Raw genomic sequence first — 22,573 nt, forward strand, 5'->3', positions numbered from 1 at the left:
CAATAAATATATGTGTTATGTAAAAGTAAATAAATGCATGTTTTTTAGATAACTAATTACTATTTTACCATGTTACATCTTAAAATTTTGAATATTTTAATTGAACTATACAGTATATATATATATATATAAAAGCAATGTATATAATAAATTAATAATATTACAAATCATAGAAGTAAATTAAATAATGATCATATCTATAGCATACTTTTATGTAATTTAGGTTAGCCATGTTTCGGTGCTACGGTAACTACTTGTACCACAAATATCGATTATACGATAATAACCACAAATACGGTAATAACTGGTAATACCGATAATACCGAAAATACCGGTACAAAAAAAATACCGAAAACTGGTATCAAAATTTCAAATACCACCAGCCCTAATAAAATACACCCATCCTAAGTATAATAATATAGAGATGTAATTTCGCGGTGTTATTATAACTATTATATTATTGTCATAATGCCCGTACAAGGTCGTGATAATTATATTTTGACACTCGTGACAGTGTATGCCTATATCATAATTTCTTTACCTGCATTTATCGTACGTCTGCTCACCAATATACTCGTAGTCATGAAATATTTAGGTAAATTAAGATACTATTATACTCGTAAGTAGTACTCTTATATATTTGTAGGTTCTGAGTCCATTTTTCAACGTCTTATTTGAAGGTTCTGAGTCTATTTTTTTCTCTCAACATTTTTCCAATAAAAAATTATATTGTTAATTAGGAAAGTGTATAAAAGAAAAAATTGAAAAGACTATTTTATTTTTTGTATACAAATATTTTATTTTCATAATGTAAACAAAATGTTTACAATACATTTTTATAATATTATGTTTAGCATTTATGCAAGTTTTTGTTACTTCACTGCTAAGAGGTACAAATTTTATAATACGATCGTGAATACAAATAAAATATGCACTTACACCCTATAGATTCTCTAAAGCTTCAATTTCTGTACTGACGTCGACAGTCGAAGTTGTAAAGCTGTAAGCTGTACCTGTATCATTCTGTTTAGAAGTATCTATCACAACGATCGGTGCTTGAGTTTCGAAATTAACTGGACTTAATATTGGTTTGCTTTCTTCTTTTCCTTAATATGAATCTTGCAACGATAAAAACAGCCACATTTAGGGGGAAGCATTGGCTACACTGCTTCGTGCGCTAGTTTTTTGGGGGGCGCCAACATTTTGTGGTCGGAAATTTGCTCACTTGTGAATTATTGAACTTTTAAAATTATTTTGAATTTATTATTTTTTTTTTTCGTTTTTAATAACTGTTGGCACGGCAAGTGTTTTAAATAATATAGAACATACTTGTTCGCCATAAAATAAATTAAACATAAATTGAATAATAAAGACTGTATAATTGAATAATTAAATAATTAAATAAATATGTGGCCCTACAACGGCGCAACAATAATAATAAATAAATCAAGGGTGTGGCCCACACGAAACAATAAATAAATATACAATTATATATAATAATAATAATGCCCTTGGCGGATAGGCCCGTCGTCCTTAAACAAATAAATAACATAAATATGGTCGACCAATACTCACAATCACCAACGAAGATAAGTCTACAGCGCTGACGAAGAACAATCACGATGAAACCACGTTTTGCACAATGGCTGTTGGCAAGTGACCACCCAAACAGCCGACACGATACAAAACAAAAACACAGAAAAACGTGGTTTGAAGAAGATGGCTGTAGACCAACGCCCGAAACAGCAGCAGAAAGAATTGGTGTGCACACCACGACGAACACGAACAGAGAGCGAGCTGGTGCCGACGACATTCACCACGAAAGCTCAGGTCGCCGAACACCACAATGAAGATAAATGTCTCAGTGCCACCACACTAAAACAGAAACAAGAAAACTTAAGAACTTTTGTGGCACTGAGAGCATGACTAAACATTAAAGGAAAAACATAACCGAAAAACGCGAAAACGTGGAATAACGAACATTTACGCACGATGATAACAGCGCGATTACGTACCCGGCCGGTCGCACACGGAGGCTTATCACCACCGCCGACGATGGCTACGGATACGCAACGCACCGCTACACATCGCACGAAAATGATAACAACAACAAAAATTACACAAACATAATCACATATTTAAATTAACATCAACAATAACAGTATCATAAATTAATTTGAATATATTTAATTTATTAATATATATTTTAAATGTATTTATAGCAATATAGATATATAAATATCAGCGATCCAGAATATTATCTCCAAATGAAAAATCGAAATCAAGAAAAACATTTCGTTACAAACGTATTGTAAGCGTTGATTAAATACCGCGTAATCCTGTTTGTGATCCTAAATAAAACCTAAGTGTATAATGCTTGTCTCGCAGTTTTCGTATGTATTTTCAAAATATAATGTATCGTCAGATTTGTGAGTCGAGAAAAAGATAATGGTACAACTAATTTTGCATCGAAAATAACAATATAATAATAATATAACTCAAACACATGGTGTGCAGAGGAATAAAAAATTGTCGTACACGTTTACGCATTGGTAATTAAACCACGCATATTATAATGGTAATTAAACGTCGCGTTTGCCACATAATTGATGGTTTCGATGGTCTTTGTCTTTTATGTTCTTGAGTGGAAAGTGCATTACAAGAAGAAAGAAAAAAACGGAAAGAGACACAAAAATGACTGGGGAAAAAAAATAATTATAAGAAAATGCACTCAGAACCAGGGATGGGCATATGTTGATGCGTGCATGCATGCATGACACGAAGTTTTTTTTCTCAGTCTCTTCTAAAATAATATGTGCACGTACCTATATAGCCGGTTCCAGACAAATGTACGTACAATTTATCTTGTACATATAATCTTTAAAAGGAAGGATAAAGTAAAAATAATAATAATAATAAAACGTTGAAGAACGCATTATTGACTTAACGACGCACACACGAAAATGGGAAGAAAACAGAAACGGCTAATGGTAATTTTCGTGTCACTCTCTGATCTTGTATACACAACGAATATACGGGTATACACTTGCAAGGACCTTTTCCCTTGTCCTGTACTCTACCCTCTTATCCACTGTACGTTATATACTATATAATAATAATTATAATAATAATAATAATAATAATAATAATAATAATAATATAATATTAAATACACGTCATGAGGCATGTGACTATGAGCTCAACGTATCGAGTACTAATGCATTTCGATAACGAAAATATTACATAATATATTAATTTAAACCGTTAATTGAATACTAATGCATACAATATTCAGAATGTATACGGAATAATATTGTGGGCAGTAGCGTGATGAGGACTTAATTTTGTGTGAGTGGGAAGAAGGGTGCAACACGGAGAATATGCTCTATAATCCGAATTTCGATTCGTCAATGCTAACAATTTAAGTTTTTAAACAAATCATAGGAAGAAAAAAATTGTTCACGAAACATGAATCATAAATAGCTTAATCACGCTGCCGCTATTCCAGGTTGGTTCTTAGATGACGAGTAAATAACTCGACTTATTCGAAAACTCGTTCTCACGTCGCCATGGGTAAAGTCTCTTTGGCCGGAGAGAATGATGTACACTTTCTAATTAAAACAGATGAATATTTATAAACACACGAGTTATAAATTTCTAGCCATTTATGTACCTATATATATACATACTTTATGATTATTTATGTACGTTTAAAAGTTATTTTTAACGAATTAAAAGAAGTTTCAAGTGTTTTGTGTTTTTTAAACTAAGAATATCCATCAACCGTACTTAATATATTATACCATATGAATACACAGGTTAGGACGTTACCAGATTGTTTATGGTTTGATGAAAAAATAATGTTCGCTGCGGCTTTTTCATATCACATTATAATATCGTATAATTAATAATATTTTATATAATATCATACTTCCCAACTAATTAACAATTAAAGTGTTACGATTAAATAACTTGATGACTTCCGCCGAGTCTATGTCAGCTTCGAATAAGGCTTTATGCTGAACTTATTTAGTTCGTATAAAACGACTGTACTTGTAAGTGTATTCTTAGAAAAGTCATGTATTTTACTTTTGGCTTATTCACTATTTAAATCTCATTTCTCGAGTAGATTTCTTTTTAAAGGCTATAATCTTTTTGGCACAAACATTTAACGGACTTTTCATCGTAATACGAAGCGCTAGTAAATTACTTCAATATTATGATATTGAATATTTTTTTTTACAACAATATGATCACTGCGTATAAAATACAATGGTGGTTTCAAAATTCTGCATTAAAAAATAAATATATTTATGTGTCTATGATTCAGGGACATAATCTCGGGATAAAACTCAGGAGAAAAATATTCCTCGCCCTTTTTAACATATTGACTTATACACATTCACACATACATACACAACTACACACATACACATATATCTACACACAAATGTACTAATATTTTTTTATCGATTTATCAGAAATAATTTGACACTTAATAATCGAATTCAATGTACTTTGATTTTCTCAAATGTATCAAGAACCATCGTAATATTTGTCTTCAATGCTATTGAGAAAAAATATTTCTATTTTTCAAAACGAATATAATATAATATTGTCTTTTAAAAAAATGTCAACCATTTTAGATGTAAGTAAAAAACAAATATTAACTTCATCTAATTAATTTTCACATATTAAATATGTAGCTTAAAAATATCTATACTAGTTTTTAGTGTACTTTCGATGATGAAAAGTGTCCCCGATGTAAGGTCTCTACGTCATTGCGTGGCTTGTGTGATTCCAGTGGGATTCATTATAATTTATCTTTTATCATTATTTTAATTTTATTTTACCATATGTATCATTTTTATTTTTTATTTATTTATTTTTTTTTTTTAATACAAATGATGAAGCGTGCTACAATGCGTGACTATAGTACTCGATAAAAGTTGCTAATTATTATAAAACTACATAGTTTAAAGAAGTTTAAAGATAATATATTATATAAAAAAGTCGATTTGGATCCGTATATATGTATATAATGTATATAATTTATGTAATAAATTACTAAATTGTGGACAAGATTGATATTTAAATATGCGTTGTTGTAATTTTACGATTTTTTTTCAATTTCTATACTTGCACAAGTCGTTCATATACATTTTTCTATCGCATATTGGCAGCCGAATTGAATTACATTAGTTTTTCCATAAAATCGTATACGTGCACTATTTTATATCTATCTGATACATTATTTTCATGTCTATTAAGATCACTTAATGTTTATATACATTCACGATGTGCATGAAATAATTTGTAAACGGTGAGAAAGATGGAAAAAATTAATTCTTCGTCGACGTAGGCTTATGCTTACGTCGACGAAGAATTAATTTATTATTTATTATTTTATTTTAAATAATTTTTAAGGACGTAAATTGTATAGAAATTTTCGTTTTTATTTACAATTCATATGTATGCGTGTATATGTTTTTAGACATCACACGAATACAATAATTTAATAAAACAATTATCCATTACTATAGTTATTTAATCACACGTTTGTTCTTTTGGGTTTTATTTTCTTAACATTTTATTCGAAGAGAAAATATCGTTGATATTTTTAAGTAAATATCATGAAATGCGCATTATTACCATATGTCGACGCCTCAGTTCAAGACTGCAATAATTCAAATTATGAAACTACTGGTTCTATAATGAAATAAACGACCTAAATAATGTAACTAATAATGAATAATGTAACTAATAATAATGGTGAATAATGCAACTAAAAGTTATAGCCCCTTTTCGACCTACGGTACTTTTGAGTACCACATTACAAATAAATGTATATTAAATAATACGATGAATTTATCTTTACTGTGACTCGTCGGTACTCTTAAGTACCTCTTTAGCCACAAGAAAAAAATATAACTATGGTCCATATTGAGAAATATAACTGTGTATTAATATGTCAAAGTGAACGATGTATACGAAAATTCTTCGAATTAAACATGCCAACATCAGACTGGTTTTCAACACGTAGAAAAGCTATTTTTAGCATTCTTATCCTCTAGAATTGTTTGCAATTGTGTCTAGATTATAAATATCGTTATTGTATAAATCTCAATATATTAAAAAAGGAAAAAATCTAGTAATATGCAATGGATCAAAATTACCGTCGGACCATTTCATATTTTCATGTTAGTCGTTGGCTGTTGTGTATGTACCATAGCAAAAATAATGTATATATATATATTGATGAAATATTGTTATTTGTTAATCCGTTTTCGCGTCTTCCTATATTCAGATTAATTGGGGTGCTCCCTATTTAGCCCTGCGTGTTCTTCAATATATAGCCGACACAGATTGTGAAGATCTTTCGGATGTACAACGCGTTCTACGGAATCAAACGTACATGGACGACATTTGCGTTGGTGCAGAATCGTTGGAAACCGCCCAAGTCCTTCAAACCAATCTGATCCGGTTGCTAGGCCAGTCTGGCCTGGAGTTAAAGAAATGGGCCAGCTATTCTCCTGAGCTATTGTACGAGATGAAACCAGAAGATTGTACAGGGGATCCTCTGACATTTGATCAGGAAAATTCGGTGCAAGTGCTGGGAATGCGTTGGAATCCGAGAGGGGACTTCTTTTCCAGTTACACCAATGATTTGAGGTTGATTCTTACTAAGCGTGGTGTGTTGTCCATGATCGCGAGGATTTTCGACCCGCTAAGTCTGCTTTCACCTACAACTTTTTATGTGAAAACGATCATGCAACGTCTGTGGCTCGCACAGGTTGACTAGGACAGTCCGATCCCTGAGGATATTGCAGCTGATTGGTGTGGATTCTATCATTCATTGAGTTGATTGCAAGAAATCAGGGTTCCGCGTTATCTCGGTAGTTCTACTGGTTGTATCTACCATCTATGTGGCTTTTGTGATGCCTCGGATAAGGGCTATGTTGCAGTGGTGTATCTCCATGTGACGGATCCGTCGGGAGCTGTATCTAATTACCTGTTGGGCGCTAAGACAAATGGCCCCAATGAAAGCCATGACAATCCCACGTCTGGAAATGAGTGGTGCGGTGCTCCTCGCATTGTGGTTAGCTAGGCTCAAGCGTATTCTGGAATCCCAGTTGGCGATATCCAAGGTTTTTGCGTGGTCTGATTCGTCCATTGTGTTATCATGGCTTAGCAACCCGCAAACTTCATATAAGACTTTTGTGTCCAATAGAGTCTTCCAAATTTAATCTCCGTTACCTGGTTGCAGTTGGCAACATATCAGCTCTGAAATCAATCCAGCTGATTGCGCTTCACATGGGCTTCCCCCTGCCGAACTTCGAAAATGCAAACTCTATTGGAAAGGTCCTAGGTTTTTGCATTCTCCGGTTGAGACTTGGACTCAAGATTTCTCGTGCTTAAAGTTGGAACAATTGCCAGAAACAAAACCAGTGTGTTTGGAAACGCGCGAAGAACCATCTTGTGAATGATCCATTCGATTTTCGTCGTTTATCCAGATGATTCGCATGACTGCTCAGGTCCTTTGGTTCATCCAGAGGTGTCGAAAGAAAATTGTGGAGTTAGGCTACCTTAGACAGTCGGAATTAGATGGAGCTCTGCATGTTATAGTTAAAGATGCTCAACATCGTTACCTGAGTGATTTGGTCGCCAGTTTGCATAAAGGGACCACGATCACGTCCAAGTCTTTAGCTTGTCTTTGTCCGTTCTTAGACTCGTTTGATTTAATTCGTGTAGGTGGTCGTATGCAGAACTCTAATTGGTCAGAACGGCGCAGGCACCCTATGTTGATCCCAAAAGAGTCCCACCTAGCTGTTCTTATTACTCGTCATTGGCACCTCTATGCATTTCATGCTCGACCTCGATTGCTTACCGCCCTTTTTCAACAACAATTTTGGATTATTGGAATCCGCCTTATAGTTCACTGGGTGATTCGCAAATGTCTGACTAATGCAAAAATGTCGGCTGCTAACCCACAACCCATCATGGCAGCTCTGCCAAGCTTTCGGGTAAGGGAAGCACATCCCTTTTCGATGGTGGGGATCGATTACGCAGGTCCTTTGGAAATGAAAGAGCTCAGTTTGCGAAAGTCCCGAATTGTAAAAGTTTATATTGCCTTATTTGTCTGTATGACTACTAAAGCTGTGCATTTGGAGTCAGTGACGGCACTGTCTACTGATGCGTTTCGCTTAACACTAGATAGGTTCGTAGCTCGTCGTGGTGTACCGATTTCAATCTATTCAGATTGTGGCACCAATTTTGTCGGTGCGGCTCGTCAGCTAAGACACTTGGTCAATCATCTGGATAGTAGGAGTCAGTTGGCTGGCCATATCGCTTGTGACTGGCACTTTAATCCTCCGGCAGCTCCCCATTTTGGGGGAATCTGGGAAGCGGCCGTTAAATCCGCAAAATCCCTGCTCTTACGCGCCATGACTTCTCAAGTTTGGACGTTGGAAGAATTTACAACAGTCTTGTGTAGGGTCGAGGCGGCCTTGAATTCACGTCCGCTGGTACCTGCTTCGCCTGATCCGAATGATCTAGAATGCCAATACCTAGCCACTTTTTGGTTGGTCGACCTATAATGTCTATCCCCGAACCTGTTGAGTCCGCTACGCATATGGGATTGCAAACTCGCTGGAAGCTTCTCCAGCAGTCCTTTCAGTACTTCTGGCGTCGTTGGTCCCGCAAATACTTGAATACCCTCCAAGCTCGTGGTAGATGGACAAAATCTGAGACCAATGTCGAAGTTGGTACCATGGTTATTATCAAGGTCAACGACACCCCTCCCCCCGCTATCGTGGCCGTTGGGTAGAATCATTGAGGTTTGTCCAGGACCAGATCGGTGGTTCGAGTATCAAAGGTACTGACTCAACAGGGGGTGCTCACCAGACCTGTAGTCAAGTTGGTTCCCTTACCCACCGACCCTTAGTTATTATATTACAAAATATATAGAGTGCTCCTTCCCATGTACACATTTTTTATTTATATATGTATAATATGTTCATTACTTAGTTGTTAGTTTTATTATCCATATTGCTTGCTGCCATTATTTTCGTCAGCTGCTCTGCTTCTGGAACTGGCGTGTGATGGATGACACATGTTCAGAATGTCTTTACAAGCTCAAGCTGTGAGCAATTTTTAATTGTGACTATTAAATATGTTTAAATATGTTTTTCTATTTATAAATATTGAGACTGATTGTAAATCTTGTGATAATCTTACTTTGTTCCTTTATTATAATTATTTATGTATTACCATGTAAAAAAAATATATGATATTATTAACGATAGTTCCTATCATGCTAATGCTCAAACATATATATTTGGTTATGTTTTATTAAGGTTGTATTTATATTAATTGCTCCATTGATATTGTAATGGTCATCGACCAATGTCACCCATTTTGTAAAACCCCGTTCACCGCTCTGCTCATCTGCCCAACTGCTCCTTTTCATCTGCCGTGACGACTGCTCCGGACAAGTGCTCTGCTAAATTACTTCGTACAAAGTGTTATCTGCTCAAACTACTCAGTTTACAAGACTATCTGCTCAATTACTCCGTTCTTACTGCTCTGTACACTGGCTGAATAGACCACCCTTCAGCTCTAAAGAAATCGAACTGTACTGTTGCAAGTAAACGGCAACTTGCAATCTTCGATCATTTTGCGTATTTTGAATTGCCCCTGGTCTTGGACCTGGGTAAGAAAGTGACCGCGCTCCGTCACCAACGAAGTTGGCTACACTGCATCGCCGTCGCCCTGGTCCGGTTGACGACGCGTGCACCGCCGCTAACGGTCGTTTGATCGCGGTTTGCTTCTTCTCTTGAAGCATTACACATACGACGTTCGACGTGCTATTGTTTTGTTCCCGTGTACACGCTTTGTATCACCACATTCGCTCGTGTGTGATCGCCATCTTTACTTTTTCCTATTGCTCGATTGGCTCTTCCAGTTGCCAGAGCTGGCCGTTATTCTCGACACCATTGTGGTCGAGCATATACGTAACAATATTCACGCAGCTCAACAATCGCCAGTTCCGGCCATCACCCGGTTTGCGGCCGTACGGGCAACCACGTGGTTCCAGTTCCGAACTTACACCAGCAGCTCCGCACGGCAGGGTCAGTGCTCATCAATCGCCAAACATCGCCAGTTCCGGCCCTCAGAGCGGTGTTCCCCGTCTCCCTAATAATATATTGGCTCGTATATGTGGTCTCATAACAATCATTTGTATACTTGTTGCTTAGTTAATATAATTTTGTACATATCGACCATATAATATATTTAGTATTATTAATATTATTCTTCTCACGACGGTCCGGAGGATCCAGCGTCCGACGTACGCCTGAGTAAGGCCCGTTGGCGCGAAAATTAATATTTTATATTTATACTTACATTTGCTGTAATATATAACACTTTAAAATAAATAAAAATGGATAATACACATGAATTGGAACAATAGTTACTTGAAGATTTACCATAAGATATTGACACTGGCATAGAAATATTTAATTTAATATTTTAAATATTTGTTATTATATTAAATGCATATGCATACTTTTATAAATTTGTATTATTTAGAACCCAAACATAATATTACAATTTTAAAGAATTATCTTCCAAAATCAGTTCTTTGATTTGTATGGATCGTATGTAAAAAAATAATATGCTAAAAGATCAACGGTACATTTTAGTACCGGGATCAAAATATTAAACTGACCAACAGTACTTCTAAGTACCAAGTACTTAATTCAAATTTGGGCTAAAAAGAATGTTTTAAAAGATGTACTTATTTATCAATAAGCCAATTATCACGTTTTTATGCAAAAAAAAATGGAAAAATAATTTTATTTCTTAGTCTGGTCAACAAAGGGATAGAAGCAAAATGGCCGTAATTTTGCAAATAATATCACGTAGATAACTAACAGGTGATATAAATTAAGGTTATTTTTCTCTGTATCAAGTAATTTATAACTTTTGAACATTTTTTTCTTCTTTTAGGGGTGTTCGAGATCTGACCCCCCCCCCCGAAAATATGTCACTGTAGGTGGTATAAAATATGTACATAAAAAATGAACGCGGAAGTAATTTTACATATTTGTTCAGATTTGACACCTGCGGCACCGACGCGTATAACAACCGTTTCTACAGCGCGTAATCGTCGCACATTATTATCATCATGGTGCACGCACTTTCGCGGTACCCACGTCACGTTATTATCCGGTCGCGTCAGCACGCCCGTTTATATTCCGTCCGTCCCGTTCGACACCATCATCATCATCATCATTATTATCATCATCATCGTCATCGTTATCGTTTCGTTCTATTGTTATAATTATCATGGATGGATTTGCGTAAATGTCCCATTAAATGTGCGGTGTACATGGGCGTCGCAGTCCGGGGCTTAAGCTTGTTTTCAGTGGCGTACGAAGGCTTGCTAGTGCCCCTGACAAACTTAGAGTAAAACGATTTTTAACCAATAAATGATGTAATGAAACTTTTTTTAACCTTTAATTTAACTAATTATTTTATGTAAATAGTTTATATTTATAATTTATTAATACGGTGTTGATTTTAAACTTCTAAAATTTGCTTTTCTCGCTTTATGACAGCAAATTCATCGATCATTTCTTCATATGAAACTTTTTATAAAAATTCCCTTGTGCTATTTTCATAATTTCATCATTAAATTCACACATAGTGTGCAAGTAGACAACATCTAGGTATTTCATAAGTATAATGGAAAAATTTCGATTTGATTGTAGGATAAAAATACGAATTCCACACAATTTCGCGCCCCTGGCGTAGGCACAATTAGCCATACCCTTGCTACACCACTGCTTGTTTTTTTTATCATCATGCTACTAACTTCGCCATAGTTGTATCGCAGCACTATTACTTGCAAACGGATTTGATCGATAAACACTCGCGATCAGTTTATTTTACTTTTTTGTGGGGAAAATCCTAGACGAGACCAACCACCCAAAAAGAGAGAGAGGGAGAGAAAGAGTACCTAAACATATACGGTTTCGTTCATCAATGATTTTTCTCCGCGGTACCAATAATATATTGACAAGTTAGTCTTGTGTACAACATTATTAACATAAGCAACATTGTATATTAAATCGGTCACATATTCCTCTCGGTAGAAAGCGTAAGCGAATCACTGTTAAGGTATGTAAGAAAGCTGAACATCGTACCGTGAGTTACCAATGACTCGCCTATTACGACACTGCACAATAATAGAGAATTTGAAATGCATATTTTTATTTCATACGATCGTTGTTTTCTATGGGTTTCAATAAATCCCTCGACAGCGCATGGTCGTACTGGAGGGATAGAAAAAGGGAAAGAGATAACAGTACGAATATTAGAATATTATGCACTCTCGGATGTGCACTATTTACATATTGTTATCGTACACGTATGAATATACATCTATATGTGTACATCATGAATGCATGCAAGCTTAGGTCTCATTTTCCGTACTTGGGCATGACTCGTATTATCAATACGTACTTAGAGACCGCAAAAGTTTGTTTGGGCGGAAACGAAGAACCCGAGGAACGTGTGTGATTTACGAATATTGTGCGTTATGATGTACTATTATAGATTATTATTATTATTATATAAATTATTATAAAATATGGAGTACATAGTATGTATTCTTATGAAAGTGATAAGGTGGCTATTTAAGCGTTTTATATAATAGACAAGGGATGAGTTCTGAGAGTAGTCGGAGAACTTTCGGACGACATTTTGGAAGCGCTTAAATTATTCACCTCAATCGAAGGCGTATTTAGGAGAATGAGAGGGGAAATTTTCCCGGCGATCGAAATTTTATTTCAATACAGTGATGGAATTGTATACGTTAAAACATTAATTGTTACATACGTTTTGGAGCCTAGCTTTCAATTATTGATTAATTATTCAGCAATATATTATTAAGCAAATAAACAATAATACTCGACCAAGTATGTGGAATTTTAGAAATAAAGTTTATTCGTGTTATATTATTAAAAATAATAATTATGAATAGGTTAATATTATTAATTAATAATAGTTAATAATATTTTGTTTTGTTTAAAAGTTTATGTTTTACTATAATTGCTGTATTAACCTATATTAAAGAGTGATTTTGTAAATCTTATCATAATTATTTTTTTAATATATACTTTAATTGTCAATTAATTCAACCTTATACTATTAATAAACCATAGAATAAAATCTTAATTGAAGATAGAAAGTTTTTGGAGAGTATATTATCATGTTCACGTTATATTTAGAGCTAACATTGCACTGTGACATATCGTGACATAAATAACTATCCGAAAAGCATTAAGATATTTTAACTTCTCTAAACAAAATTTAACTCAACATAATTAATCATTTATTCATACAAATTACAAAAACATTTTTAAAGTCAAACTCGGATATCTGTACAGATCACTCTCTAAGTATCACGGCACTATAACCCCCATCACACCAGTTTCTCATTCCATCTAGTCTAAAAGCAGTTACAGACTGCGACCGGCCTCTAACAAAGTTGACACACAATAAATAATCTTAAACTAGGAGGAGTATTCGTGTTTAAATTTTAAATTTTACTATTTTATCAGCTTAAAGGAAATCATTGAAAATTAATGTTGAAGAAAAGAATTGAATATAATCATTATTAATGCAAATTTCTGTATTTTTAGTTATGCACGACAGATGAATTTAAATACCGAAATGGTAAGTTTCTTGGATCAAATCAGGTTTGTAATAAAAAAAGGAGTGTAAGTGTCCAGATGGAGATGACATACACGTAATATATGCAAAGAAGATTTTTATTTTAATGAGCATTTTTATTTTTAAAATAATCAATCACATCAATGATATTATATAACGTTTATAGATATAAGTGTTATGTATTTAATGCAGAATTTATTTTCGATTCATTTTACCGCATTCAATCCTTATATTATATCCTATAATCTTTGTTTTAGACGAACAATTGTTTATTTAAAAATCGATTTGTCAGTTCGGCGTTGATTTTCATAATAGCTTTGTATAAATCATATGATATCCATAGGCGCAATCAGAGGGGGGGGGGGCTGGAGGGGCTAAGCTCCTCAAAAACATTCAAAGCCTCCCCAAAAACCATACAGAACTTTATATTATTATATTGGTTTATAAAAAAAAAATATGTGATTACTACTGAAAAAACGAATAAAATACATTTTTGTTATTCTTCTTTTAGTAACAATATTATAATCATGGTCTTAAATAATATGTCTATTATTTCTAGAATCTAGACCGTGATTATTATAGCGCACCGCAGAATATAATTATGTTTTGAAAAATATGATAAAAGGAGTTTCTAACTATTTAACCATCAAAGAAAATATATCTAAAGATACGTTTCCAAATCTTTTTAAAATAATTTAATTGGCTATCACTCTTCCGGTCAGTTCGGCTACTAGCGAACGGTCATTTTCTACAATAAGAAGAATTAATAATTATCTCAGGTCAACTATGTCACAGGAACGGTTTTCGAAATTTGCAATACTTAATAATGAGAAAGATATTATTGTTGACACCAAAATTATTTTAAATACATTTGCTAAAAAAAAATAGAAAAATAAGAATATAAAAACTATATTAAATCTGTTATCTATACTTAAAAGCGAATTAATGTTTTATTATTTATTTTTAAATTTTACTTGTCTTCCAATAAGCATATTTTTTATAGAAGGTAAAGGGTGGAAAAAAAGCTTCTGAGAAGCAGTGATTGAAAAATTTATGTGAGGGGCTGAAGATCCCCCAATTTTTTTACTCTAATTGCGCCTATGATGATATCGCATAAAAGTCTACTTTTTTTCCATTTTATGTAAATAATTGAACAACTGAAAGAAATTGATTAAAATATAAGAAATTATTTGTAAAAAAAAAAAAAAGATGAATGTGTTTATCATTAATAAACGGACACGTAAGTGTGCAATGAATTAATTTAGATGCGATTTTGGTATTTGTTTGAGACGAAATTAAGTTGATAATAATGAAAAGAAATATCTCGATATAAAATACGTAATATGAATACAAAGATATATTTTTTTTGTGGTTTTGATGATGATTCGAATTTATAATCTTTTTACAGCTAATAATTATCATATTTTATATTGGTCGAAGACGGATATTAATACACTCTGTGCCTATTTTATGCAGTGGCGTACTTAGACCTGAACTTTGGGGGGGGGGGGGGGTTAATTTTTAAATTAACATATTGGATGGAGTGACACCTGAACTTAAAAAAACATATCGTACATTTTAATAAATTATTAATTTTTTTTTGTGATATTTTTTTTATTGACATCTCATAATAAAATATGTATTGAAGTCTAAAATAACTTAACTTACTACTAAGCCATACATAAAAAAAAAAAAAATTAAATAATATAATAATACATTTATTTATTTTACATAGATATTTTTTTTTAAAACATTAATTTTCTATTTTTTATATTGACCACTTCACTACTTTTTATTGGTATTTCTCTATGGATACTCAGATAAGCCAATCCATTTAGGTTTTTTTACTATCCACTTATCTATTGTTAATATACTTAATTTTTTTTATCACAAATACACAATTGTTCGTATGTAATTAAATGATTAAAATTATTATAATAATTTATTAACTACCTTATAAAGTTTAAAATAATATGCATTTATGAAAAACGAAATTTGAACAACGTACTTGTAGTTTCGTTCGTCACTAAATAATAATAAATTGACCAAATATTATCGTTATCGTCACGGTCACGGCGGTCACCGATGACGATTATCTGATAAAAATAATAATAATTGTGAAATGATCACTACAAATGGTTCAGTGGTAGATGTAAGGTGTCTTGTAGTAAACATGTAGTTCACCGTAATACATGAAAACGACAATAGCGATTGCTGATTACAGATTAAAGTGGCCAACACACTAGGTGATTAATCGCACAAAATAAAATACGTTTAAAGATGACGATAGACTGCAATATCTTCATGGAATTATCCGTATTGCCGTACAAAGGTATTTTAAAATGTACACTGTTTATTTTATTATAATGGAGAATTTGTAATACCTAAGTACAATATGATATTACAGGTACCAGATAATAGTTTTCTCATAAATAGTTAATTCATCCTAAAAATTTCGGGGGGGGGGGTATCCCCCCCCGTTAGTACGCTACTGATTTTACGTACACATTGGCCGCGCGCCTTCTCATTTGTTCGGCTGACGTTTGCACTGATACTTGTAATCGTATATCGTCGAAGCATTACAATTAACGTATTATATATATATAATATAAAATACTTTATATATTATTTTATTAACGTATTATATTATACAATATTTTTAAATTTTTCCGAAAATTATTTGAATAATTTTTTATTCGGATAATTGTGTTTGAAAATTAGTCGAATAATTTATTCGAAAAATTGTGTTTGAAAATTAGTCGAATAATAATTTATTCGAATAATTGTGAAAAAATCATTCGAATAATAATTTATTTGAAAATAATGAGTTAGGGCCGAAAATAATTGCCAATCTGCCCTGGATAACAGCCACGTCAAAGTATCCCGAATTCGCGAAACCCTGAGTATGTTGTTGATTCCACCCGCTGACGGAATTAGTACACATTAATCTTTAGCATCCAATATAAATAACCGTTCTACTTTCTTGCGAAACCAATTGTATTGCTGATTACATTTACCATACTGAAGATATTATCACGATTTCGCGTTTTTAATCGTGCATACTTGCAACTTGCGAGTAGAAATGTTTCTTCAATCGTTATTATTTTCTGGATGTTACGATGGAACCCGTATCGATTTGTTTACATTCATTGTCAATAATATTTTCGACGATTTCATCGTCTTCGGTTTTGTTCCTTCGGTTTCGCGGAAGAAAACTTTTAACAAAATCGGTAAATGATTTTCCTTAAAAGGTTAGTATTCTGCCCTAACATGCCCATCGTACATCGTAAAATGCGCTTGGTGAAAATGTTTTCTTAAAGTTATGTGCCCTCGGCCAACAACGGGAAATTACCGATAGGAGAGCAGTGGTCAAATAAAATGATTGATTTGCTTGCGATCCTGGAACTCATACAAATCATTACGAATAGTCAATAACAACCTCAACGTATAACGTTTATTTTTTTTCTATTAAACGTATTATTCTATTATATACTTGTTCGACTTGACCGCGATGACGGATACATCACGTTTTACTATTATGATCATCGTCACTGGATTACGAAACCGCGTCCTTATTTTATCCACTTATACACGCTCGCAACGACTACCTGTATCATTATTTGGCCGCGAGCACCGACGAATTATACGCGAGTATATCATAGAGTATATTATATAGTTGCGTGCGATATTGTCGTTATTATTTTTACGATATAGTCATTGTATTGTTCATTTTTCATAATATTAAAGTTTTGCGGTCGACGCAATGGCGTGTCCAACGATTCGTTTCGATAGAGGTCCATAAATATCACGTACATAACTTCCTAACATTTCTTATACGTCTCGTTTTAGTTTTAGTTTAGAATACCTTGTGTCACCGTAGTGTCCGTCCGTTGATTACTCTTACCCGTACATATGGTTGCGGTTATTGAATAAATGAGTAATTTTTGAATAGTTTTAACTTTTATCTCAATTCATAATTGCCAGTAAAAAAAAAAAATATATTTGGAACCATGAACATTTTATTTACAAATTATGATGTTAAATTGATTAAACCGAAGTGAATTTAAATTGTTTATGGAACAATAGATTGTTGATTGGAATACGTTTAAATACCGGAAATTTGGTAAGCTAGCAGAGCGAGTTTCTTTGCTCGTTTCTATAGATGCATCAAAAAAAAATAAATAAATACACTATGTATAAAGATTTCACGCGGTACTCGGCATCAGTGGGAGTTTAATTTTTTTTCAATATTCAAAAATATCCTGAGGGATGATGATGCAGCTCCGAACAAGCGACCCCTATGGTAAATAATTTCTTATTTACCCATACGCGTGTGTACGTGTTAAACATCCGTCGTTCATCGAACGGACTTAATAATGACGCGACGGCTGTATTATGGTGGACCCGCGAACATAAAAGAACAAAATAAAATGTTTTTCGTGGGTTCCGATGAATCGACACTATTGTGTACATAAAAAAGCGTTTCACGTACTTTGTCTCATACCCGTTAGGTCGTAAAATAAAGACCTACAGCCGTTCAGCAATAATGTAATACTATTATCATTATTATTATTATTATTACTATTACTATCGTTCTTTTCGGTTTATTACGTCGCCTCGCACCCCACGGGCCTCAAAACTCCTGCGCAATTATTTTTCCGCGATTGTGTTACCGCTCTTGTGCGATACGGATCCGACACGAGATCCTCGCACATCGATTGCCGAATTATTTAAATGCACGATATCGTTTTATTTTCCATTTGTTCCATTACGGCTGTTGTTATTGCACGACGTTCGACGGGGGTCACGTATTCTAATGACTTTTTCGATTTCGTACACGTCATCGTTTTGTTTGGTATTCACATATTTATATTTACGGATATTCGTCGCAACATATAAACGCAATTTTATAATCCGTGAATTAAAATATGTCTGCACTATAACGTGTTGTCGCTCACGATCGTACGTTTATTTTCGGCCTATATTACCAAAGGTTAATACTTTACGAGTCGTAGAAGTATTTATCGTATTGTATTTTCAGTATTGTATTCAATCGAATCGCATATTTCAAAAATTAGTATTTTATTTCTTAAAATCTTTCGGTATGCAATACGTAGTTCAAAATCGTTTCGGTTGAAAATGCGCAAATAATACAACCAAACTTTCCAGAGCGATAAGTTCTTGGGTGAGGATTTAAAAATTGTACTATACGTCTATACGGAGTACTCCGTAATGTTTAGCGATGTTGGTGAAAATAATTTTACTAAATTCACATTATTTGTATAGTCATCGGGCAGTCGGTATACGGATTGAGGACCAGTGGTACCGAACCCTGTATTCAGGTAGGGCAGATGCTCTATCTTACAATATTTCAGTAGTGGGTGAGCTGGGGGTCAATTCTTGAAATCATACAACTAAATCTCTCATACGATATAAGTCATACATTTTATCGACTGTGACAAATTTTTATCGAATGCGACCTACAATTGGTATTCTTGAATTGAAATCGATAAGATTTTATCACTTGTCGAATGCGATAAAGTTTATCGAAGTAACCACTATGGTAACAACACAAATCTAGATTTTAACCTCAAATAAAGTGGAAAATTATATAAATTATTATTTTATTCCTTTATGACTGAATGTTATCAACGATAAATGTATCATACAAGGTGGATATATATATCCACCTTGGTATCATATAAGTCAATAGTTCCTATTGGCCTATTATTCTAAAATCACGAATCACGGTTCATACTTAATACTTCCTATTAGATTAGTCCAAGCCATTACAACAAGCCATTCATTCATTACAAACAAGTAACAACATACTAAGTTACAAAATGTACTAAATTACCAATAACATAGGTTAAACATAGGTCAATTAATTCCTTTACAACGTCTTTTATAAGCCTAAAGTTTTTACAAATAAACGATCTGAAAATTTAAAAGAATCTGTCATATTGTCTAGATTGCGATTTTGCCTTCATAATATATATTATGATTTTCGTGTTCTTCGACGTTATTAATGGCAAACAAATGCCATATTTTCAAAATTAGCCATTCTAATAGTATATAGCAGCGGTTCCCAACCTTTTTAGTAGTGCGGACTACCTATTTCGTAGAAAATCATTGAGGCCCACCAAAAGTTATATATGTATAATGTGCACATACATCAGTTATTACAATTTATTTATTAAAAAACAACTGTTTATCAAAAAAAAAAAAAAAAATTCATTGAACCTGATTATTCAAGAGTTAATCAATTTAATATAATTTTGGATTGTCCCCCACGAGAGAATCAATATCTGGATTAAAAATGAAAAGTTTTAGCCTTAAATCACTTATAAAAAATTTTTTTTATAATTTTTTTAATTAATTATTTCAAATTTTAATAATAAGTTGGCAATGTCGTATCCAATTTCACGCGCAATCGTACGCTTTTGAATAGTAAAAAGCATGTTCTTTGTTATTCCGGCACCGCGCACAATCGTACTCCACCGATTCGACTATATTATTCTTTTTACCTGCTATAATAGTCATGACCGAGATGCGTCCATAAATATTATGTATTACAATAATCATGAATGTGTAAATTGTGTATATGGTATAATATCTACGACTATCGATAAATTAATATTATCAGCTATTAAATATATAATAGTAATTATAAATAAATAAATAATATAATAATAATAATAACAATAATAGTAATTAATAATATAATTAATAATATAATAGCCTATTATAGTGTTTCAATGTGATAAAATTAATTACGTACCATGACAATGTCCAGTTGTCGCCAATTTTCGAGCCGTATTTATAAAACTGAATGCTTTGAAAAACCAAGAGACCAGAGATCTCATTTGATAGATAGATATATCGTATACTATAATCGATCAAAATAACACAAAGTATTTTGCACAGTGCTATTTCTCAGTACATGTTCACGCTTTTCGTTCTACAGTGTTCATGGTGTCGAATTAAAATTATTATTATATTTTAATTTAAACGATATAAAATGGAGAAAATGTTTAGCTCCTAATTGTGTTTGAAAAAAGAATTCTATATAATTGACGAATATCGTTAACAGTTATCGTAAAATGCTTGAAAATGAAGTACAAAAAAAAAAAAAATAAAATAAAAAAATAAAAATATTGGATTGGCAAATTAATATAAAAATAAATCAGAATAGGTTTATTTCTTAGATTTTGTTTCGGCCTGCCATTATGACCATCAGAAATGTTAAGTGACGTATTTGCCTATGAAATCATTTCAATCATTCTTGCAAAATGTTTAGAATTTACTGATTTCATATTAGACAATTATATATCTGAAAATGTTCAATTTCCTCCAAGTATGTGGACGCAATACTCGTCTAGTATATAACGAAACAACTAACGCACGAGAAGCATTTCATTCCAAATTCAATTAATCTTTTTACTAAAGCCATCCAAATATACATATGTTTATAAATGTTTTAAAATCATTTCAAATTAATACTTATATGTTAATGCATAGCGTAAATACACCCAAAAAAGATTATAGGAAAAAAAATCCCAAAAAATTGATTATTTAAATAAAGAAATAAAAAAAATCAGAGAAAAACAATTTCTGCGTTTAGATATTTAAAAAATGTTTCACTCAAATTTCACCCAACATTATTTTAAAGTAAATAATAGTTTTATAATTTATCTAATTTTCTATTTATTTGACAGTTAACAATTTGATCTGTTTTTATTAATAATAATAAATATGTTTTTACATAATCTGTAAATAGTTCTTATGATTGTATTTATTTAAATATGATTAATTACTTGTAATACTTATTTTATGCTATGTTCATGACTTATTTGTGCTGGGACGCAACTTAACTGTCTCAAAAGGTACTCTTGGACGCAAATAGGCTATGACCTTTTTTTGGTGGGGCGCAAATTACCTACTGATAATAACCTCAGACGCAAGTAGTATGCACCGAGCTGGTTCAGTCTCCAGTGGCTGGGTCAATGAGTCATTAACTATTGTGAATTAATGAACAAACACGGTTAGTAATCAACTGGTTGGTACACGCTGCCCGTGAGATTAATCCACTTATCTTATTTATCTAATAGGTACCTACTATTGTTCGTGTACTGCAAATATTATTATTAGGCTCTAAATCCAACAGTGAGTCGGTGATCAGGTTTCATCGGTTTATGAACACATGCCCTATCTACATTTTTTTGGTATCCGCGCCAATGTGTAGAACGTCGTGTTACTTTTGCACGATTTTCTTCGACATATTTCCCGAATAATACGGCGTTTTAGTCGCTGCGAGGTTCAACATTTAAAACTTTCGTTAAAATAATGCGTTCAAAGCTGAAAGCACATTTGTTATCATCTTTTTTTAATAATTCTAAATTATGATGTTGATACGTACATTTGTATGGATATTACCAGGCCCTATTTTTAGGTGCACCCCGACACACAATGCGCACCACGAATGTACAAGTGTGCACTACGGTCTACAAGACAAAAATTAAATAATAAGCCAACTACTAGGAAATATGAGTATTATTGAATTTTTTAAAATGTAATGCATATATATTATATATGTAATATATTCCTTTTTCTAAGATAGTAGTGAGACTAAATTTTCATTTAAAGCAGTAAAAATCAAGTGTGCAGTTCGAAATTGTACAAATAATAGGGCCTGGATATTACTTTAATAACGTTATACATTCAAAGGATAGGCAGCGAGATAATCGTATTATATTTAGCGCTATGAGTTCGTAATAATTCCATCATAAGGTTATTCGAGAAAAGTAAGTGATTATTTATTTATTTATTATAA

At 32.9% G+C, this 22,573-nt stretch overlaps 1 protein-coding gene across 1 annotated transcript; it reads left to right on the plus strand.

Annotated features, from left to right (window-relative positions):
• Window positions 1-7,514: 7,514 nt before the first annotated feature.
• LOC112692436 lies at window positions 7,515-8,597 on the plus strand. Its single transcript, XM_025567117.1, has one exon. It carries the CDS (start codon window positions 7,515-7,517, stop codon window positions 8,595-8,597), a length of 1,083 nt encoding a protein of 360 aa, XP_025422902.1.
• The last annotated feature ends 13,976 nt before the right edge of the window (window positions 8,598-22,573 follow it).

The sequence above is a fragment of the Sipha flava genome, unplaced genomic scaffold (genome assembly GCF_003268045.1).
Source record: "Sipha flava isolate LNK unplaced genomic scaffold, YSA_version1 73_pilon_pilon, whole genome shotgun sequence".
Classification (NCBI taxonomy): Eukaryota; Metazoa; Arthropoda; class Insecta; order Hemiptera; family Aphididae; genus Sipha; species Sipha flava.